General features: G+C 40.4%; 3 protein-coding genes across 4 annotated transcripts; all 3 read left to right on the plus strand.

The window, feature by feature from the left end:
- The first annotated feature begins 163 nt into the window (after nucleotides 1–163).
- ak6 (adenylate kinase 6) lies at nucleotides 164–2,104 on the plus strand. The gene is given in 5 exon segments (NM_001200852.1): nucleotides 164–362; nucleotides 899–991; nucleotides 1,095–1,153; nucleotides 1,261–1,406; nucleotides 1,509–2,104. Coding segments are annotated over 5 exon segments (525 nt in total). The 5' UTR covers nucleotides 164–325; the 3' UTR covers nucleotides 1,699–2,104.
- A 1,232-nt stretch (nucleotides 2,105–3,336) lies between these two features.
- On the plus strand, nucleotides 3,337–8,690 carry marveld2b (MARVEL domain containing 2b). 2 transcript variants are annotated; one of them, XR_008393263.1, is made up of 8 exons: nucleotides 3,337–3,536; nucleotides 3,897–5,100; nucleotides 5,351–5,383; nucleotides 5,474–5,649; nucleotides 5,931–6,102; nucleotides 6,663–6,713; nucleotides 7,130–7,302; nucleotides 8,492–8,690. XR_008393263.1 is itself a non-coding variant. In XM_017451557.3 (7 exons), the coding sequence occupies exons 2-7, from the start codon at nucleotides 3,922–3,924 to the stop codon at nucleotides 7,247–7,249; spliced, it is 1,731 nt and encodes a 576-aa protein (XP_017307046.3). In that variant the 5' UTR covers nucleotides 3,339–3,536; nucleotides 3,897–3,921; the 3' UTR covers nucleotides 7,250–8,690. The 2 variants fall into 2 exon arrangements, 1 of the variants encoding a protein (XP_017307046.3); XM_017451557.3 differs by having other exon boundaries at nucleotides 3,339–3,536; nucleotides 7,130–8,690.
- Nucleotides 8,691–11,721: 3,031 nt separating this feature from the next.
- oclnb (occludin b) lies at nucleotides 11,722–23,125 on the plus strand. The gene is made up of 9 exons (XM_053674634.1): nucleotides 11,722–11,854; nucleotides 12,400–12,467; nucleotides 12,565–13,252; nucleotides 13,342–13,506; nucleotides 16,587–16,705; nucleotides 19,528–19,635; nucleotides 21,041–21,212; nucleotides 21,659–21,700; nucleotides 22,399–23,125. The coding sequence occupies exons 2-9, from the start codon at nucleotides 12,430–12,432 to the stop codon at nucleotides 22,495–22,497; spliced, it is 1,431 nt and encodes a 476-aa protein (XP_053530609.1). The 5' UTR covers nucleotides 11,722–11,854; nucleotides 12,400–12,429; the 3' UTR covers nucleotides 22,498–23,125.
- The last annotated feature ends 23 nt before the right edge of the window (nucleotides 23,126–23,148 follow it).

Here is a 23,148-nt window from a genome sequence, read left to right on the forward strand (position 1 = left end):
GCCAATATGCAATAATTGCAAAATATAAATATTTTTTGCTATAATTGCAAAATATAAATAGCAAAGAAAATTAAAAGCAATATTTCTTGCTGTAGAACGGTCGCGGATTAATGACGCCATCAAGCCGACACCGTTAGCACGTTGAGGTGCACGTTTCTGTTTTGATCCAGGAGCAGAGGATAATGATGATAGCTTGAAAACCTGAAATATATTATTGTTATTGGTGATACATGAGTTTTCATTATTGCGTTTTGTAGAACTTTTTTAAGCTCTGTTTAGTTTGGACCTTAACAGAACCTTAAGTTTAGTAAAGTAGAATCCTGCGATGAGGATCATGAAGAAACCAAACATCCTCCTCACAGGTGAGGTACCAGATCAACTACATGTGCTTTCATTTCTGTATGAATATTTATAGTTGTACATCTATACATGTCCTGAATAGATCATATAGCTGCGTTACATCATGTAGGCTTGCTTTAGACTTTTTTAATCTAACTAGACACAGCAGGCACGTCTGACACTTGACACTGTGAGTTTTAATATGTAGAATAAATAAATAATTCTCCTTGTGAATAAAGCCCTCTTTAGAGTCTGAAAATGACCACCTAATAAGATTTAAGCTGTGTCATGTTCTTTAATATTGTGTAAAAAATTTAGTGGTTGGTATTTTGCAGAATAATAATCAGCTTTTATCTGAAAATATTCTGCTTCTGCATGGTAGAAGAAACTATTTTTAAAAACTAAACTGCATGACACAGAGCGCTTTATTCCTTATATAAACTATGTCACATGCATCATACACAGCTTCACAGTGTCACAGTCATGTTGGATTTAGAGCTTTATAATCCTGCAGACCTAGAATTTATATCTTGCTGGAATTCATAACGTGTGTTTTCAGGAACCCCGGGCGTAGGGAAGACGACACTTGGGAAGGAACTGGCTGAGAGGACCGGACTGACGTACATCAATGTTGGAGATCTGGCCAAGGACGGTGAGGTGCAGCCTGATGTTAATAGCCAAATATAAACGACTGGGGTGATGATGAAGAACAATATGCATGGTGATGATTATTTTGTTATTTTTTGCAAACTCAGGTCAGCTGTTTGATGGCTTCGATGATGAATACCAATGCCCTATTCTGGATGAAGACAGGGTGAGCACACGTACACACACGTCCAATGGAGAAGAAATTAGAAGCAGCGAAACACAGCGCTTCTGGTTACTTTGGCCTCCTTTAACTCTGGCCTTTTTTTCTACCAGGTTGTGGATGAACTGGAGGACAAGATGATGGACGGAGGTGTGATTGTAGACTACCACGGCTGCGACTTCTTCCCAGAGCGCTGGTTTCAAATCGTGTTTGTCCTTCGAACGGATAACACCAACCTCTATAATCGGCTCGAGAGCAGGTCAGAGATGCTCTGACATCACCGTGTCAACACCGATCTGCACTTACATAAATGCATCATGCATAAATAAAGTGCTGTTTTTCTGCTGTCTGTTTCGTGTAGGGGATACACAGGCAAGAAGCTGCAGGACAACGTTCAGTGCGAGATCTTCCAGACCATTTACGAGGAGGCCATGGAGGCATATAAAGAGGAGATCGTGCACCAGCTGTCCAGCAATGACCCTGATGACCTGGAGAGGAACCTGGAGCAGATAACACAGTGGATCGGGCAGTGGATGAAGGACAATAACTGATGCATAAACACTTATCATCGCACACTTACACACACACACACACACACACACACACACTGATGGGACACACATGCACCTTCATGCACTAATACGGAATGATTACAAAAGATTATGTTTCTCAGAGCACTCATGCACCCAAAACAACTCATGCAAAGAGGAGGAGACTAATCAAAATGCACCATTCTGTAGTGAGACACAGTACACTCTTAGAGGAAAACAAAATGGCTTTTCAAAGTATACATGAGGGTTCTAGTCTTAGAAAAACACTGTTGTATGGTTCTATATAGAAACTTCATGGCTTCCCTACTTGAAAGACTTGCTGAGGAACTTAATAGTGTGTACTGAATATAACCGGAAATTTTACAGTCTATTTTACAAATTTATCCACAAAATAAATCAATTCCAAGAAAAACAATTACGAAGTGTGTATCCTGCGATATTACAATTAACAGGATCCAACCGCCTGTTCGGAGACATTTTGAATTGAAATGGTGTGACATTAATACCTTTCCCCCCCCTTATTTTGTCATGAATTAGTTAGTTATGTTTGATGGATGCTTTGTGAATGTGTTCTTTAACCCTCGTGCTAACGTTATTTACTTAAAATGGAACCATAATGAAATGTATTTTTTCCTACATGGAACTGTACGTGAAAGGTTCATTTCTTCCATTGTACATTGAAAAAGTACACATTGATTTTTTCACGCATCTGCTAAACCCACGCTGTATTTTTAGAGATTGCATAAAGTGCTGAAATAGACAGACTCTGACAGCTTTTTACAAAAAAAACCTAAATTGTACTGTTACCTCGTACCTGATTACACACACCTCCAGAAGTGCGAGAGGTGGTTTTGTGTATCTTGACTGTATTCAGTGGTGATCATTGCAAATATTGTTTTCTGTCTCAGCTTCCCAAAGTCAATATGACACGTAGCGAATGGAACGCAAGGGCTCCCCAAGCCATTTCTCGTTCATCTAACACTCTCCATCACACACCTGCTGCCTTACTGGCTTAGCAGGTGAATCCACAAAATGGCTCTGTGTTGCCGTTTTGGCTGAGCCCGACTGGGGTTACGCGGGTTGCCCAGTCACCAGATACGTTCCCTGTATCCCTGATCTGTGTTTAGAGCTGTCAACCATCTAAGACTATGAGTATGAAACTCCTGATGTACTGTACACAAGACCCTTCACCATGAGCAGGTCTCAACCCATGAATGATCAGCACACGGGTTATTTTAAAAAGTTTAGCAAAGTCTAATGTTTCTGGAAACGACGTGCAGTTTTGACGTGAGAATTAAAATAGCTTTATCTTATTTATCCTATACTGATTGTGTAGTGGGGATGGTGACACCGAGCCAGGGGATCCTCAATGTTTTCACTGAGTGGAAATCACAATCCACTTAATACAGTTAATCAAAACCTCAATAAACAAAAACATACCTATAAACACTGCCAGCTTGGAATAAAAGTTCCAAGAAGCTCAATGTCTCTAATAAATACACACAGTATTATTGTACTCACTTCAACAATGTTTCATTTGTGTTAAAGGAATTTATTTAACATTTAAAGGACTCTCTGACTACAAATAGTTTGAGACGCCCTAGTTTATACGGAATAAATAGTTACAGTAGGTGCAGTACTAGCTTGCCAGGATCTTCAGTGAAGCCAACTAATAAAAGATTTGCTGCTCATCCGCGAAATGGCGGCGTCTGTAGCCTGTGCTAATCCGGCTTTGAACTCAGGCAGTGACATCATCGGATTCGGAAGGACGGGTCACGTGACGCGACCGTTCACCTGAGGAAACAGGTAGTGGAGCGCGGGTGTGTTTAGCCGTAAAGGTAAGTGCTTTTCTGTTGTTGTGTTTGTTTGTTTTAAATAAACACAGGTACAGACACGCGTTCTCGTTTTAAAAGTAAGCAGTGAGGAGATTAATGATGTACAGAGTTAAATATCGTGTGTAGTCTTTTCTCTCACGGATTGTGTTCACGCTGTTGCTTTCCCGGTGGTTTCACATTCACCGAAATGTCGTGACTAATCCCTGTGCACTGAAACTCAGCTATTTAACATACACAAGCTATTATTTACTTGTAATATTTGACAGTATCTAAGCTTAAAGCCAGTTCTTTTGACTTTGGGTTCTGTCTATACTCTTAAATCATGTATTTCTGTCTTTTTTTTTTTTTTTACTGTTCCTTCAGGGCTGTAAGACTAAAAACAAAACTCATGACATCATTGAACGGGTCAGCGGCACGTTTTGATCATATACGAGATTTCCCGTACTATGATCAAGTGCCACCTGGGTCTTTGTCTCGGGAACAGGACTTCCCATACCCGCTTGGTGGTGTGATGCCGGCCATCAGCGCCGACCCCTTACCACCGCCCCCTCTTCCGTTTGACCCGCCAGTGGGTCTAGACTTCAACCCGAACGATGCTGAGGACCAAACGGATGAAGCCATGGACATCAAACCTGTGCGCCGTTTCATCCCTGACTCTGTGAAGAACTTCTTCCGTGGTGGCAGCTTCCGGAGCAGCAAAACCCAATCGTTTCCACCAGCTCCGTCCGAAATCGCGAACAGCACTACCCAGGGGGTGCCATGTTCACCTCCGCATTCTCGGCCACCTTCACCCAACGCCCCCAGCTCTTTCACTGACCCGTACGGAGGCTCCGGAGGTAGCTACAACTCACGTAAGGAGCAGGCAGCACTGCTTGGTGAACCAATCGAATCGGTATCAGGCCGTTCGGCGCGCACAGCCATGACCTACAGCGAGAAGGTGGAGGATTATCACATGCGCTACGCCTATATGAAGTCATGGGCGGGCTTGTTGCGCATCCTTGGCTGCGCCGAGCTCCTGTTGGGTGCTGCGGTCTTCGCGTGTGTCTGCGCCTACGTGCACAAGGATAACGAGTGGTACAACTTGTTTGGCTACAATCAGCAGACTGGCATTGGAGGCAGTTATGGGGGAGCCATGGGGTCGATGTACGGCAATTACGGAGCCAACTACAGGGGACCCAAAACACCTTTCATCCTGGTGGTGGCCGGATTGGCCTGGATTGTCACGGTCATCCTGCTTGTGCTGGGGATGACCATGTACTACCGCACCATCTTGCTGGACTCCAGCTGGTGGCCAGTGACGGAGTGTATAATAAACGCAGCACTGGGGGTGTTTTATTTGTGTGCAGCTATAGTGTACGTGAATGACACGGTACGCGGTGGCCTCTGCTACTCCCCGTTTTTCAACAACGGCCCCAGTGCTGCCTTTTGTCGCACGGAAGCTGGACAAACAGCTGCCATCATCTTCCTTTTCATCACCATGCTGCTGTACCTGATAGGGGCTGGAGTGTGTCTCAAACTGTGGAGGCACGAAAAGGCAAGACTTCGTCGTGAGGCCCTGGCACAAGAGGTAAGCCATGTGGGGAAACGCCTTAACATAAAGAGAGCATATTTAGGAACCACATTCAGGCTCGCCATGTATAATTCTTGGGACAAAACCAATGTTGTGTTGTTTTTTTTAAATAAAATGTTGCTGTATCCCAAATAGAACCCAGGGAAATCGACCCAGTTGTGTCAAATTGTCAAACACTGTTGAGGTGATGAATAAATTTAGGAAGTCATCTGACATTTTCATGATTTGTTTATCTCCTTTTGTTTAGATGAAGACTGTCGCATCGTTACCGATGACCATGGTAACTACTTTCATGACGTAAACGTTGTCTGGATTCACATTTGCAATTGAAACAGCTGGTCTGAATGGCACTAATCGACTTTATCCCTAGATTGGACACGGATCCAGTGTATCGGGACCAGTCTATAAACCTCAGACGATGGCTTCCCCTGACAGTGTGGATGATGCTACACCTGTTCCACAGGCTATGATGCAGCCGGAGTACCTGAGGGGTCACATACCGGCGGGACATATCCCTAAACCGGTGGTCATTGCAGATTATGTTGCGTGAGTTCATTCGTAGAATCTAAATACCATGTGGACAATGTAGATGTATGAATGGATGGGTATATACTGATGGATTTATTGATGATGGATGGATGGATGTATTGATGGATTTATTGATTATTGATGAATGTATGGGTGGACATATTGATGAATGGATGGATGGATGGGTGGACATATTGATTGATGGATGAAAGTACTGATGAAGGATGGATAGGATAGATGAAGTTCCGTTCTGCAAGAAATGATGGTGCTTAATACTAAGGATGTGATTTTTCCTGCAGGAAATACCCCACCATTCGCACCGATGAGGAGAAGGACCGGTACAGGGCTGTGTTTAACGATCAATACGCAGAGTATAAGGAGATCCATGCTGAGGTTCAGGTTCTGGCCAAGAAGTTTGAGGAGATGGACAATCTGATTAAGAACCTGCCGTCTCAGCCGTCCAGTCAAATGGTAATGTCGTTGAATCAACTGGGGTGAAAAAACAAAACCTCAGATCCTAACACACTGATTAGTGCTTGGATTGACTAGTGACATCCTGGATCGAAACATTCTTTAAAATTGATGGTTATTAGTTTAAACTCAAGTCTACGATACCCTTTTCCTGTTATGGTCATGCCATGATTAACATTAATATTAACCCTAACCAAGAATTTGGTCAATCGATCAAACAGTCCACCTAATGCTGGATTCTGTTGAATTCTGATTGGTCAGAAGGTGTTGGTTAATTTTCTGTAACAGCAGCTCTGACCCCTTATCTGATCTGATCCGATCCGATCCGATCTGATCTGAGCTCTGCCACAGGTTGTGAATCTTCATGACCTCAAAAGCATACAAATTGAACTCAGGTCATCGAGCGTTGTTCTAAATATGGGCCACCGTTTTTCATAAACAATAAGCACTTCCTTGGTCTGCATGAGAGATTTTTTTTTTTTTAAATGTTAAGCTTGAGCGCCAGTCAGCTGGTCGTCTGTGTGTGATTCATTTAGTAACCTTTCTTTCAAATCCTACAGGAACAAGAGCGGATCAGTCAAATCATGCAGGAGTACCAGAGGAAAAAGAACGTAAGTGCGACTTCGGTCTTCCTCATTATAACTGTTCGACGTTATGGAACGTATTCAAAGTGGGGCGTGTCCAGATACCGCTGTGATTGTTATGGGTAACGTAATCTTTTCAATTCTTTAGGAGAAATGTAAGCTTTAGGCTATTGAGGTTTCCCTACTTTAGTTCATGGGTTTTGTTATGCTTTAAACTATGGGCTCTGCCTGATTATTAACACTTGTATTCAGTCCGATTTTGGGTCATATTACAGTCAGGATAAAAAAAAAAATCATTCTTTGTTCTGGAAAACCGACTCCAAGTATCAGGAACTCTCACGCTTTATAGCAATCTGAAATTTGACTTATTTTTCTGTAACAATTTCTCTAGATATGTGTTACTCATTTTACCTGTGTGTGTGTGTGTGTGTCTGCTCTTGCAGGACCCCACTTTCCTTGAAAAGAAAGAGCGATGCGAGTACCTGAAGAACAAACTCTCGCACATCAAGCAGAAGATCCAGGAATATGACAAAGTGATGGACTGGAATGACGGCTACAGTTAAAATCACTCTGCAGTCTGACATCATCACTAAGCCAGAGTCCTGACAGCGTTAAAGTGTGTGTGTGTGTGTGTGTGTGTGTGTGTGTGTGTGTGTGTGTTAGAGAGAGAGATATGGTACACTGTGGCACGAATCCAGGGTTAAGTCTGATATCTACGCTTCACTTCCCTGTAAAGTAAACACTAGTGCTGCGTGTATGAAGTTCTATACAATGCCGTAACGATTGAGATGGATAAAACTTTTTTTGGTGTTTTTATTAGTTTGAAGGAGAAAAAAACAACCCTAATTATTTAAATTATAAATCATCTTTTAGTATACGCAACTAAACATGTGCCAAAAGTCCGGTGTCGTCGTTCTGTCTTCGTAGGCAGCCTCCTGGAGTGGAACAGGATATCTGAGCGTGTCCACAGGAACAACATTCCTGCTAGTTCAGTCAAGCTGAATTAACACTTCAACTAGCGCCACTTACAGGAAGGAATTTTAAACCTTCAATACGTGGAAAGATGTGATATATTTGTACTTTTTCTTTTTAATTTGTTCATTTGATTATTAAAAAAATAATTTCACATGATCCTGACCTTCCAGAAAATAAACAACTTTTACACTAACTTTACACTTTGAGAAGGAAAAAAGGATTCTCAAAAGTGTATCGTTAGGGTGATGGGTGTGGCTTTGTGTCAGAACTTTTCTCACATCTTCATTTATACAAAGTAAATCGAATTCACGTTGCCTCGGTAGAATGTTTAGGAAAATTTGTGTGAGATTGCGTTTTTTTTTTTTTGTTTGTTTGGTTTTTTTTTTATAAAGGTAGCAACCGGTTATTAAAATGTGAACTCTTGTAATAGTTTTGTGTTTAACAGGAGATCCATGCGATATGTGAAGATGTTTTAAATTCAATTTTAAACTTCATGGCCAATGTTTCTACAGAATAACTGCGTATGCACTGCTGGATGTTATTGCTTTATGAAATGGACTGTATATAGATTATTTTAGATGAGCTAAAAAGCTTCTTTTTTTGCCTTCTTTTTCAGCTGTCTACACCATATGTGATTTTTACCATAATTTTACAAGAAATATATATATATATATATTTTGTACACTTTTATATCAGGAGAGTAAAAAATAGAACTTTCGTTGACATTATACGTTGTCTTGTTTGTTTGTTTGTTTTTGTTATTGTGTGTTACTTTTATCTCTACTTGAGTTTTTTCTTTCACCTCATACTTTAAATTTTTTACATTTCAGAAGAAACAACTTTCTCTCCTCAGGACATTTTCAAACATCACTGTGCTTTGTATGAGATGACTTCAAGGATCTAAACTCCTAACGAATTAAAATGTCGGGAATGAGATCTGATCCAGCCTAGATCAGTCTCTCCTGTGGGACATTTTATTCATTTAAAAAAATTTTTTACTAATAAAAGCTTAACTTGCCAAAACTTTGACCAAGTGCCACCAAATCTCTCCTACACTAACCTTGTTGTGAATCATATCCACTGTCTAATGCAGGTGATCCCAAACTTTTCCAGGACAAGGCCCCTCAGATGGCATTTACATTTGCCTGAGGCCCCCCTTTTGCAAGATGTCTTTAAAACACATTAAAAATGCAGACTTCAGAATTTATCAACCTTTTAAATTAATAATTACATCTTACATCTTTACATTAGATTACATTAGGAATTGATTGTGTGTGTGTCTCGTTGTCTGAATGTGAGAATCATGTATTTATTTATTTTCCACACCAAATTGTTGTCGCCCCCTGGCGGCCCCCACTTTGAAAACCACTGGTGTAATGGACAAAATGTGCTCGCCATATTTCCTGTTAAAGTCCATCGCAAGCTTGTGACAGTTTCCTGATCCAACCATGAGAATGATTCTAATACATCCTTCTTTTGTCAAAGGGGTTGTTAAAGGGTAACTGAGAATATATATATATATATAAGTATTAATAATTTTTGGAGACATTTTGCTAAAAAGTATTATTTTCCCCAGTGTATGGAGATTATAGGGACACACTCTAGAAAACAGTTTTACCTGGAAACACATTTTCAGTAGATCAAACTGAGAGAAATTTGAAATGAAATGAAGTGCTTGAAATGTTTTCAATCCAAGAAAAGCACACGTTTAACCATTAATGTCAGGCAACAATCTCATATTTACAAGGTTACATAGCCAACAGGCTGTATTTAACTTTTAAATAAGTAACAGGATCAAGTTTTAGCATAGAATTAGCATATATACACAATGCTGTTGGCTAGCACCTGTGCTGATAGCATTCCTTTACCATTAGGGAACAGGGTTGTACTTTCAAATTGACCTCATCAATGAAAATGGGGAGTCATGAGAGAACGTACTTCTCTTCGTCCCGTGATCTTCAGGAAATTCGTGTGATGCAATTTTCCTAACTTTTATTACTTTTTTTTTTTTTTACGGGGGTGAATATGTTCTGGAAACAGGGTTGAGTGAATGTTATGAAAAAATTCATAACCTGTAACAGATGACTCATAGAAAAGGAAGTTGTGAAAGTGAAAAAAAAATAAATACTTTGTTAACATTCAGGTCTGAAATATTTAACTTTGGTGACCAGAGTGATAAAGTAGTATAGCAATGTTCTGACAGTATTTATGGGGTTCTTGCAAGACGCAGCTGATTTCTGAGATTAAATATATCTATCATTTGAAAAGGCTACAGCGTTCATTACATAGCCTGTATATGTATTTAATTTGGTGATTTTCTGTAGGACATCGTGTACGAATATAAGGATATAAGTAGATATCACGCCTTATCATTCACCTTAAAACAGCAGGTGGTGATTATTTTCAGCCGCACACTCACTCGTGTTTTGATTGCATGGTGTGTTGTGTTGTGATGTTTCGAGGATGCCATAGTCGTGATGAAGGAATTTGAGATGTGAGTGCTGACTGGTCTGACGGGTTTGTGAACGCCAGTTTCACCTTACTACCACAACTAGTTTCAAGGAGAGCGCATGGCTTCCACCATACAGTGCTCCTGATACCTAATCTCACTGTTTTAGAAAGAGTTTTCGGTTTGCACTCTCAATATTGTTATGCACTAAATTGTATCATTCTTTGTAGCTGGAGTAGTACCTTACATATGTATCTTTCACCTGTATCTATCATTTGTGGATATAGTGTCTTTATATGTGTAAATCATTGGACTTACTTACTTACCTTAACGATTAGAGGTTTAAGGTACATGATACACACTAAAGGCCTTTTTTCAGCTTTTCCATATATTTTAAATGTGTTCCATTGACTTTAAAGGGGAAATCATGGATGCATTGTGAGTGTGTGTGGGTGTGTGTGGGTGTGGGTGTGAGGCAAATGGTCATGAAAGTACTACTGTAGTTAGTACATCAGCATAAGCAATATCAGACTAAATCTGTCACCTGGAACACGAATACCTGAAAAAACAACGGACAGGCCTTAAAAAAGGACTTGTATCAGGTGTCGTGTATCATTGTGCACAAATGACCCAAGTAACCTTAGAAATATAAATTAAAAGCACTGTTACAACATATTTACATGATAGGAAACAATGTAGAAAAGTAAAATGATGTAGAAAGGTAAAAATGATGCCAAGGGAGCAATGCTTTGTGTTCACTCCCATTTTGACCATGAAGTCTGGTGCCTGGAAACCGGAACATTCCGCCTTAGGTGAGCATTTCATTGCATAATTACTAATTAAATAAAAAAAATATTCGGTTCTGGCACTGTTCCAAGTACATTCATCCATTCAGTCATCTTTAGTAAGCACAAGTCCTGGTCAGGTTTGAGGTAAAACCAGATCCAATCTCGGGAATACTGGGTGTGAGGTGCGAATACAGTCTGGAAGGGGGACGCCAGGCTGTCGCAGTGCACCATGCGCACTCGCACAAAAACATTCACACCTAGGGGCAATTTTGCATAGCAGTCATCCTACCGGCTTATTTTTGGACAGCGGGAGGAAACCGGATAACCCAGAGGAAACCCACACAGACCCGGAGAGAACGTGTAAAACTCCGCACAGACAGTAGCTCGAGCTCAGGTTCGAACCCTGGATCAAAGTGCTGGATGTTATGAAGCATCCAAAGAAAGCTTTATTTCAAGTCTCCTAGTTATAACGGTTTTTAATGAGTAACTATTCACACTAGACTGTATTAGCCACACTTTCAGAAAAGAATACAGTAGCAGTCATTTCAGTGTTCACAGAATATAGGCTTGAACATGGTACCAGCACACGAGAAAATAACTTCAAATGTGTGAAATATTGACATCATGCATGTGGTTTTTTTTTTTTTGTGTGTGTAAGTTCATAAAATTAGGTTAAATGTATACACGTATAAAAATGTAAAAAACGAGATGAAATGCGCATGCGCAATAGTAGGCGACATTTGCACCCTCGGGGCCTTGCGGAAAGATGCGGCCGGTCCTAAAGGGCGTGGCCCGAGCTGTGTACCTGTACCTGTTGCGCAGTGCTCACGACACGAGCGCGCGCGCGAGAGAGAGTATATATTGTGTTTAAGCACACGGGTGTCTGTAGCGCAGGGGAACAGGTGTGTAATATCCTTGTGTGGCTCAATTTGGTTTGGATTTCGGATTAATTTAAGGTAATTACACCTTTTTTCACTAAATTGTAGATAAGGCGTAATGTAAACAAAACAAACAAACATATATTTTTGTGGCGCGTGAGGAATAAATAGCCTAGGTGCGTCTCGTGCGTCTTTAATTTCTATGTCAAATTAAATTTCACCGATTATTCTTTATCTCCTTATTTTTTCTCGTCTTCTCTTTCCAAAAGTCTATTTATAGACACCTGACCGCATGAATTAATTGTTTCTTTCAGCCTAACAGCCTGGTCTTATTCCCTTAAACACCTTTAAAGCAGCATCCGCATTCTCTACAGCATGTCGCAAGATTGAAATCATCACCATCATTATCATCTATGTAAAACTCTGCGGTTGTACATGTAAATGTAAAAAAAAATAAAAAAAATAGGCTGTCAGGGACAGTGTCCTTGTTAAATATATCACTTTCGGTCTTATTTGTAGCCTTCATGTGATAAAAATGATAAATGTAGGTTCTGGACTTCGTCTTAGAGGTAAACTTGTGTACTGTTTAAAAAAAAAAAAGTTATTTGTTTGGCTTGTAACAGGGTTACTAGCATCTACCAGAAGACCCCATCATGCCTTCACCTAGACACAGCAGCAGCAGTAAGCGGACGTAAGTTGTGTATATATGGATTTGTGATTCGGGAATCATGTAGGTAGGAGACCTTGACACTTGATTCATCTAAGTGATTCATTTTCTAATTCTTTAGTCCTCACCGAATGTCACATCACACGTTCTCGCACTACCCCGACGAGCAAGTGCTCCACTTCTACCGCTGGACATCGCCGCCCGGTGTGATGAAGATCCTGAGCATCATTGTCATCATCATGTGCGTGGCAGTGTTTGTGTGTGTGGCATCCACGCTGGCGTGGGACTACAACATGGATGGCATGGGACTCGGAGGCTTTGGCATGGGCGGCATGGGTGGTATGGGTGGTATGGGTGGTATGGGTGGTGGGGGTTACTACGGGTCGAACATGTACGGAGGCGGCATCGGTAGCGGGTCATATGGCTATGGGGGCGGCTACGGCGGGGGTTACGGCGGGGGCTACATGGACCCTACGACAGGCAAGGGCTTCATCATCGCCATCGCCGCCATCACTTTCATCACCATTCTCGTCATCTTCATCCTTGTGGTTTCAAGGCAGAACTCAACCAAGTCCTCCAGGTTCTACCTGGTGAGTATCGTCATCTGTGCGATCCTGGCTTTGCTCATGTTCATCGCTAGTGTGGTGTACCTAGTGGCCGTCAACCCCATGGCACAGAACAGCGGATCCATGATGTACAGCATGATCTGGCAGTTGTGTTCCCAGTACCAGAACCAGAACCAAGCACAGGCATCAGCCCTTATAATCAACCAGTACATGTATCACTATTGTGTGGTGGACCCTCAGGAGGTGAGCAGTTGACTTTCCAGGGGGTGGGGGGGGGATTAATGATTAAAGGCAAATTCTTTACTTAGATTTTTCCTTCGTGCTTCTTCCAGGCCATTGCTATTGTTTTGGGATTCCTGGTGAGCATAGGACTCATCATTATGATGGCGTTTGCCATTAAAAGCCGTTCCCAGATTAACCGGTATGGGATGCACCGCGTGCTCTGGGAGGAACCCCGTTCTGTCAAAGATGGCTTTCCTCATGGCGTCGAAAAATGGGTGAGTAGAACGCAGTGGGTTTGCTGCACATTTGCTGCTTCGCACTTAATATCTGTACCAATTCAGGATTAAAGTAAAAGGCATTGTGGCTAAATTTCTGGGTGTGTCCAAGGTACCCAAAGGCCCTTGAATTGCTTACTATATCTTAACTTACAATCTGTGAAAGCAGCTAATGTTTGAAGTAAATGAAGTTAAAATGACGTAGCCCTGTTAATCAGCAAACCAATTGCACCAAGAGAAGGTGGTCCTCTGACTTCCTTCTTCTTTTAAAATTCTGCTGATATTCATGTCAGACAGAGGCAGTGCATGGCCTGAGAGAATTTTCATGCCAGTGAAAGCTGTGGCAGTTTCGTCCACTTTTTTGTGTCCTGGTATCTGCAGATAGTAACCGGTGGAACTGGTTCTACCAGGGTTCTTTCATATTGTTTACCATTGAGAGAGAGAGAGAGAGAGAGAGAGAGAGAGAGAGAGAATAAGAATTAATTAGTTGACAACAAGGGAGAAAAAACAACAACAGTGCTTTAAAGCAGCACATAAAAAAAACAGTAACAGGTACTACATATTTAGTCACTGCGCTGATGATGAAAATAATCAGCTTGCTTTAAGGATGTTTTGATAGTATCTGAAGGATATTCCCTAATAAAATTGTATTATTTCTGCTAACCGGACCCTGTTTACTGTAGACCAATTCCGGGTCACTGCATTGTAAAAGCACTGGGTTAAAAACGACCCAAATCAGGTTAACACATCAAGTTGGGTTGTTAATTTTAACCCAGAAAATGGCTTGTTTTTCAACCCAAAGGATGGTTTGATTTTTACAAAAACACTGGGTTAATTTAGTCATAAACGGGTTAATAATTTGAGGGTTATTTTTACCCTTTGAAAATGTCAAATATACCACATTATAAACAAATATGTTGACATGGTATCTCCTTTATTTCTACACAAGAAGGTGTTCAGAAATGTATTGCTAGAGCTGCTAAAGTGGTGTTTATATATGGACTTGGAAGTAAATGACTGGAATAAGTCATATATTTAAGACAAAAACATCAGATTTTGATCGAAGGAGACGTTTAAAAACATCCAATAAACTGAGGAACTGACTTACGATCCAGTGACGTTAAAAAAAAGGACGCCCAAGCTAACGAAGATAGCGGTGCATTTAATGTCATGTAAACTGGACCGTTATCGCACATTTGTGCTGTTTGTAGTGTACAGTAATGGGTTTATGGGTCAGTATATTGATACTTCACTCAATCATGTGTTAATTTCTAACACACCTGCGTGTCTAGGTTAAGGACAATACATTTTGTGTTGCTTTTAACACAGTCAGTGTGTTAGTACATTTAACACGTGCTGTGTGTTAAACATTTCCACACAAAGATAACACAAAATAACACAGATATATTGTTTATACTTTCCCCCCTACAATTTCCCTAAAATACAATTTGTTTGCATGCTAAAATTCTACTAAAATGCTCCCAAAGTAAACAAACAATTGCATGAAATTCAGGTGACATTTATTAAAATCATTAAAACGTTTGTCAGATGTAAGAATCGGAGTTGATGCGTCTTCTTATAAATCTCTCAGCCATGTAGAAGACAAGAGTCCCACTCCCTTCCATCTGAAAAAACGTAAAAGAGCAAAAAGAGTATCGGTTAATTGCTAGCTAGAAAATATGGACAAACGCCTTTGGGCTTTATCTGAGAATATGTGTTACACAATCCCAAATTGTGTAATTTTGGAAATGTGACCTCCGCTCTCCTAATCAACGAAATGGTGCTGTAGGCTCACCAGGAAAATCTAGCTAACTTGTGAATATTTATTTTCCAGCCTTTAGCACCTCACCACCAATTTTTTTGCACAAGCTAATTAATGTAACCAACGTTACAGAGATAGTGGTAAGCATTACAACCTACTGTAACCTCGTCCTCTCTTTTCGTCATGTTAATCTTGTGAAGAATTTTGGCCTCCACATTACTGAGCTAGCTAAGTTCCATTATCCACTGACTGTCTCCACCTGTTACCCAGCATTAACATTCACCAAATCCATGAAGAAACCTAACCCATAACCCATGCTCCTAATGCTAATTACTACAGCCTGCCTTGTCCAAAACACTTGCTAAATGTAGTTAACGTTAACCCACTTTGTGTATTACATCATGGTGAATAGCTGTAATGCTACATTATCGTTATCTTTCAAAAAGGGAATGGGAGTGTCTAACATTACTGCAAGCATGATATGCTAACATGATGTTATTAACACATGGGGGTCTAGTTTAGCATCACTCATCCCTACTGGTGACAGCATCCAGGTAGCTAACCCTAACTCAGAGCCTCAGATAAGATACAGACCCAGAGAATTATAGAACAACCTCAATCCATATTTCACTGCCAGCATAAACACACAACACTAGTAGTGCAATGCCAACACTGAGGAAGCAGTACATGGTAAAATACTACTACTTGTATTGTTCTCTGCTTGATATATCGCTTTGCTTGTATTTTTCTCATTTGTAAGTCGCTTTGGATAAAAGCGTCTGCTAAGTGAATAAATGTAATGTAAATGTAATGTAAAGTTAATTATCACTCGCTGAGTTACTGCTTTACAGTGAATACGTTTTCGAGAGCTTCCTGCCTAAATATCAAAAACTCAGTGATGAACACTAACTTACCTGTGGTCCGTGTGAAAACCGCTACCTCCACCTGAGGTGAATTCAAATAGTTGATTTGACCCAAGGAGCTGGGCTGAGGTGTCGGTGGGGGAGGGGTGCATTGATTCAGGTGTCAGTGAAAATGACCCAGCCAATAACCCAGTGGTTGGGTTACACAAAAAGTACACAAAAACTACCTAAGACTGAGAAAATAACCCAATTAAATTCACGAAAAGGCTCAACCCAACGTTTGGGTGGAAAAAATAACCCAGCATTTTTTAGAGTGTGGGCACTCGGAGGCAGGGTATTCCCTGAAATTCCCTTATTTCTGCTAACTGTTTACTAAACAGATTAATTCCGGGTCACTGGGCACTCGGAGGCAGGGTTGTAGGTCGGATTGTAATCTGTTTAATCTCTCTTCTCAGGTGACTGATGTGTCCGGGGAGCCAGAGGCTTACGTGAACGATCACAACACTCAGATCGGCAGTTCAAGGAATTATCTTGACCAAACCCTGGATGTGTCGAAACCACTCTATCTGCCTGGGTGAGTGTGCACATCCATTAGACTGAACAAAGCCCTGAGGTTAGATGGAGATGTGGTGGAAGAGGAAGTTTCACCCCTGGAAAAAAAGCTTTAAAAAGATATGAATGTCCTCCATTTTCTCCCCAATTTGGTCTTACCAATTCCCACCCACTAATGGCTTGGGCGAAATATACCTGGACACGATTTAAACATTAAAATGGCGTTTACTAATTATCAATGTTAGTGAGAGATGTTATCTAACCAGGAAAAGAAACGCTCATGAAACCAAATTTGTACAAATGCCACTGCAGTAAATGTCAACATGAATCTGGAAGTACAAGAACAAGCACGAGTACGATTCTATGGACTATTTTCAGGTTAAGAAGTGTACACTGGACCCTTGTTCTGTTTTGTGGGAACAAAAAATGGAATTTATTGTATCCTCTCCCAGTCAAAAGACCTTTGTGTAGGCTGATTAGCATCTCTAAATTGTCCCTAGTGCGTGAATGTGTGCGTGAATGTGTGCGTGAATGTGTGCGCGATTGTGCCCCGCGATGGGTTAGCATCCCGTCCAGGATGTCCCCTGCCCAGCTCCCTGGAATAGGCTCCAGGCTTTCTTCGACCCTGAGTAGGATAAGCGGTACCGAAGGATGGATGGACTTGAGATGTGCAGAAATACATTTTGTGCGATTTAAACTGTTTTTAAAATTGCAGCACACTTTTTCAGCTGCCATGTCGTCCTCCTATACCGTCATTTTGTAGTAATTATTATTATTTATTTTTTTTAAAAAGAACACCACAGTACTTCAGGCACTAATGGTGATCTGTAACCTACCTTCTAATCACTGATCACCAGGCATCCAAGTCATTGTTTTTGAACATGTAATCGTTACATGTTTTTAAGCAGCTCTAAAGTATTACACTCAGTGTGCTATTCCTCGGTGCCGTGTGTGCCTCGGGGCTTGTTTACAGATTGCTGGAACTCCATAATGACATAACATGGCCGAGTATTGGGACATCGCAAAGCAAATACTTTTACCGTTTTAAAAAAATTGTCACAGCACCAGTAAATTACAGGGGTAAAAATGACGGGTATATAATGGTGTATTTAGTAAAATGAATCATTTTTAAACCGTGATCTATTCTGGTACATGTCTGTCCTTTCATTTAAGTTTGCAATAAGTAAGATGCACTTGAGAAACCCTTAACCAGTATTCTCTTCTGATCTAATCGCTATATCTGAGTTCATATACATCTGGGAATTATGTTGCTATATATTTCATTGGTTCTACTTTATTAGAAAGATCCCCTCCCTCACTTCCTTCTTCCACATCCATACGCAGCTCCTCCTTTTGTTCCTCATAGTGACGATAACACACAGATTATGGTTCTTTATGAATAGATACACAAACACGATTCATTTATATTTAAGAATAAAGTAACTGTCTGCATGTCTCTGAGGATTTGGATTTACTACAGATGGGCTTCATTTATGCAGTGGAATGTAGAGAGCATTCAAAGCTTTTGTTCTTCATTCTTAAAACTCGACTATCCTGCTCCACAGGAATCGAGCTGAGTGACGTTAATACGCTTTTCTCATGCTGTGTCTGTAACGCACATGCGGCTGGTTCATTATTTTTGTCTTTCTTGAAGTTACCGAGACAAACCGTGCAGAGAAACCACGAAAAAGCGTAAACACATCTGTCTTGAAGACATTACCGTGGTGGAAAACCTACTGACTGTTACACAGCGCTGATACTGGAAACTCCTACCAATAAATGTTCAATAAATGTCTCCTTACAGAAAACTTCACAATATCAATGATTTTACATCTTTGTTTGTTAAATAACAACACATAGTTACTATAGAAACAACACCGTATTAGAACGAGCGCTTTAATATAAACCTGTGATTTGCAGCTGCGCTACTGTCAGAGCTGCTGTTATAGAAAATGAGTCAGAAACACCTTCTGACCAATCACAAGCCAGAGTTGTGTAATTATGGTCTATTGTCATTGGATTATGACTCAGTTACGAATGAATCAGACTCTAATTAAAGTTATTAAGTGGCACAGGATCTTCTTATATATACTGAAAGGAAAATACAAATGTATGCATGTCAGAGGTAAGGAATGTTGCTCTTTAAATAATCTATTAAAGAATGATGTAATGATTCATCAAACCGCACACTTTGCAAGACTCAACTATTTAAAGCTCCTGAGTTCTAGGAAACTGGTCACACTCAAGATGGCGTCCATTTAGCGTCATGGTTGTTGCGCTATGATTTTTATTTTATCAGCTGCTTAACAATACAACAGTAATCATTCCTCATTCTGAAGGATGAAGAAACACAGACAGTGCGTTATAAATTCATGTCCTGTTCCTTCCTTTCTTAGCAGTCATGTGACTAACAGTGACATTTGACACAAAACTTTCCCTCGTGTTCATTTTGAAAAAATGCCATTCTTGACTTCCTCTTTCTAGGCCGTGTACTGCGGTCATGTGACCGGACGGCCATCCATTTTAAAAAGAGAATTCAGTATTATTATTCCTAACCGGTTTTAAACATACGGTGAAAAGACCAGACAAATGTGAAAATTTAAAAAGTGTTGTTTTGGGGATTTGTTTTTCTTTTTTTGCCTTGTATTGAGAAATTCCCGATCACTCATGTGACTAGCGGCCAGTCGTTAAATAAAAATACTTCTTGTACATTTATAACCCTGTTTTTTTTGTGTCATTTGTTGATTTTTTTTGTTTCTTTGACTTGGTCTTAATCTCTGATCTCGATCTCTCTTGATTGAACGTTTTCAGTGCCTGAAAGTGTGTGTTTTACTTCGTTCACAGTGACTCCTCCGATACGACCAGCACGACGATCGTATTGAAAGGCCGAGCGAGAGACTATGACACCGGAGCAGAATCGGCGGATGAGCTGGACGACGCCGATTACGACAGGTAAGAAGATTTAAAATGAACTTTACATGGGTGGGTGGGTGGGGGGGTTGTAGATAGGGTTATTCCTCCGATCTGGTTATAGTTTATATTTATTACTGTATAACTCTCTTATATTTCCCCCAAAATATAAAATAAAAAGCGACCCTCATCAAGCAGTTCAAGGTGAATGAGCGAACTTGGTAAACACATTTGAGCAACTTGTCGTGTTTAAACCTCTCATGTTCATGAACGTAGCTTTTATTTGTCAGGCGAGTTTCAAACCGCTCCCCGTCAGTCAATAAGGACGAGCGGTTTTAGGGCCGAGCGATGATGTAATCGCGTTTGAGAACCAGAACTTGCCGGAATTGCTGAGTGAGGAAATATAAACAGTCCTCGGTGGACTCTGTGTTTGTGTTTGTAATACAAGAGCTCCTAGATGCGACGCTGTTTATAGGTGGACATGCTGCTGTAGCTGTTGTTCTTGTTCTTGATGTAGTGTGGGATAGTTCGATGTTTTCACGTCCAAACCTGGATTTAAAGTCAGGACAATGCAGGCACCCGCACCGCTGTCAAGGGTTTATTATTACTTTTTGTGTGTGTGTTCGATGGGAACGATACTCTTTAGGCCGTGCAGGGACTTATTAAAATTCCAGTTTAGCTAAAGATGCCTTGTAAGAAAAGTGTTGAAACTCGGAAGTGAAGAATCAGAGAACACGCTTCAGAGAAACCAGCACAAGTAAAAAACACGAAAAACAAACAAACACAATGTAAAGATTCAAGCATTTGATTTCAAACAGGAGTAAATGGAATTAGTAGTTACATTTAGATATCATTTCTTTTTTTTTTTTAAATTCATCTTAATCCTTTAATTACATTTTTTAAAAAACCTTTCCAAAAACATTTACACAGTCCAAAATCAAGCGACATTTACTTTCCTGATCTCTTGGGATTTCAGCTGTTGTTTTTTTTTTGTGAAAGTGTGATGGCTCTCATCACATTAGCGATTAAATGTTCACATAATGACTGTTTTTGTTCTGTTGTCTGATTACAGTCTGTAAATTAGAGGTGCTATATATAGCACAGGAACCGTAGAGCGCGTAACCTTATGAAATCAAAATCTCCATGACGTCAGCACGTCGCTGTGTACACCGTGCACGGCACAGTTTATACACTAAATAAGGGGCCGTATTCGCTAATGTTGCTTTACTAATAGATCAGTGCTGCTTTGGATCTAGAATTCGTTGGGAAAAGTTTGGAAACCAAGGTACTGTTGGATTCTCGATTCTGATTGGTCAGGTGGTTTTAATTTCCACATGCATCTGATTTTGAACTGGAGACGAAACTGCAGCGAGTCTAATGACATCATTGTGTAACTCACTCTCTCTCTCTCTCTCTCTTGCTCTCTCTTGCTCTCACTCTATCGCAGTGAGTTCCCTCCCATCTTGAACGAAAGAGAGCGGTTGGACTACAAGCGTGAGTTCGACCGCGATCTCATGGAGTACAAGCATCTGCAGGCCGAGCTCGACGACATCAACCTGGGCCTGGCCGAAGTGGACAGAGAGCTCGACGGCCTTCAGGAGGGAAGCCCACAATTCCTGGTGAGTGGAAACTAGAAATACGCCTCAAAAAATGACAGATCAGTAAGTAGTTCTGACTGCATTGTAACTGTGTGTCACCACTGAACAGATCATTTCAGTACTGTTTAATTAAAGCATACTCATGAACTTAAGCCTCACCACAGACTTCAACTGGCTGACAAAAGACATTTTTGCTCATCGTGCTCACTAAACGTACATCTTTTTTTAAAAAAAATTAAATTTAATTACAGTAAGTTGACCATTTGTACACAAGCACAAAGTCATATTTAAAATATATATATATATTTAAAACGTTCCCCTGGTTGAAATCTAGACTTCACTTAAACATCAACGAAGACGTCTTTATCGAGTCTTTTAAATGTCGTTGTGTTCACTGGATGTTTTAAACAGCGTCATTTGTTCAATCATTATTTACTTTTATTATTTTTTTTACTTGTCCAAATCAGGATGCCATGGAGGTATACACCCGACTGAAGAATTTGAAAAGGGTAAGAAACGCTCATCCATTGTGTTGTGTGTTTCCTTTTATCGTGACTTGAGTTAACACAAGATAATAGCGTCATTCACAACATTCAGCCATGTAAACAGTTGGTCCTGTGTTGGTCTTATGTCCCTGTAGTAGCAGGAAGGTGTGCTTGGAATGTTTTGAGGAGATCAGGGTATCTCTCGCTAGCCCGCACCTAATAACATTCTTATAATCTCTGAAAACGTCCTGTAGACGTAATTCTGTTAGCAGTGAAGCACCAATAAACGCCTAATAAGTGCATCTACAAGTACCAAGACAGTTCAGATAGATGTTAAACGCCTGACAATAATTGTCTACAATTACCATGTCCCATAATTTGGAGCAGTTACCCATTCACCTAGTTCCTCAGGGGTTATTTAAGGGTCCTTATAAATAATTAAAGATTCAAGATTCTAAGAAAAGATCTGTTTAATGTAGTACCCTTTCTAATAGGGAACCAGACTGTTGTAGGGTTCTAAATAAAACCTTTCCTCCAGAAGGCATCTAGTGAGATATATTGCGCATGATCTCATGTGCAGATCTGATTCAGGAGGTTATTTTGCTCCATCAACTCTGAGACTTATCAGTTCTCCATCAACTCTCATCAAAACGATGCACGTTCTAGTTCTGTAGTCTTCTTTAAACGTTGTCTCATGATCTCTCTCATTGTGTTCTTCACAGTCTTCAGAATACCAAATGAAGAAGAAGAGAAGCAAGCAGCTGAAAGCCAAACTGTCTCTGCTCAAGAGGAGGGTGAACGATTACGACCGGAGACCATGAGCAGCTCGGGCACCTTGTGTTTTTGTTTTCTTGTGTAGCTTTTCCATGCTTTTTGTCACCCCTGTTCGGGCCTCGCAGCTTATTGTGACGTTACTGCTTTTGAGCCATTACAAAAACAATAAGCTTTTTTTTTTTGCTCATCTAGGTTTATCATACATTTTTGTTCTACTACTGTAACATCAGCTCTTTTGTGTGTTTTTATTTTTATTTTATTTTGATGGCTCTTTGCTGTATGATAACCAGTGACGTGAGAAATGTGAAACCAAAGCAGGATGCAGATTGTTCTTTGCCTTAAAGTTCAGTATCTTGCTGTTTTTAATCAGGGCATGTGTGTGTACCGTGCCTCTTCTGTATACTTTTGTTTTTTTTAAATAAATATGAATAAGTTTTGGGATCGCACTCGGGCCGAGAGCTGCAGCACTGAACACCGCGGTCCAGCGTGACCACTCGAACAAAATAAATGTGCAGATCGTTCCAGCCACATAAACTTACCTCTAATTAGGACATTAAATACAGGAAGAAACTTTCAATTTTGACCAATTTAATCATCAGGGTTGTCGGATCAACAAATACAAAGTGTTTCATACGTGTATATACCGAAGGGAATAAAAGTTTCTGACATTTTTTTTTTTAAATTGTATTTGATTTGAG

Source organism: Ictalurus punctatus, chromosome 22, assembly GCF_001660625.3.
Source record: "Ictalurus punctatus breed USDA103 chromosome 22, Coco_2.0, whole genome shotgun sequence".
Taxonomy (NCBI): domain Eukaryota; kingdom Metazoa; phylum Chordata; class Actinopteri; order Siluriformes; family Ictaluridae; genus Ictalurus; species Ictalurus punctatus.

Bases quoted from the DNA above. Each gene is read 5' to 3' on its own strand.
- marveld2b (XM_017451557.3), top strand. From the start codon at position 3,922: ATGACATCATTGAACGGGTCAGCGGCACGTTTTGATCATATACGAGAT. The intron at 5,384-5,473 runs GTAACTACTTTC...CTTTATCCCTAG, and splicing joins CATCGTTACCGATGACCATG to ATTGGACACGGATCCAGTGT. The intron at 6,714-7,129 runs GTAAGTGCGACT...CTGCTCTTGCAG, and splicing joins AGTACCAGAGGAAAAAGAAC to GACCCCACTTTCCTTGAAAA.
- oclnb (XM_053674634.1), top strand. From the start codon at position 12,430: ATGCCTTCACCTAGACACAGCAGCAGCAGTAAGCGGAC. The intron at 16,706-19,527 runs GTGAGTGTGCAC...CTTCGTTCACAG, and splicing joins AAACCACTCTATCTGCCTGG to TGACTCCTCCGATACGACCA. The intron at 19,636-21,040 runs GTAAGAAGATTT...ACTCTATCGCAG, and splicing joins GACGACGCCGATTACGACAG to TGAGTTCCCTCCCATCTTGA.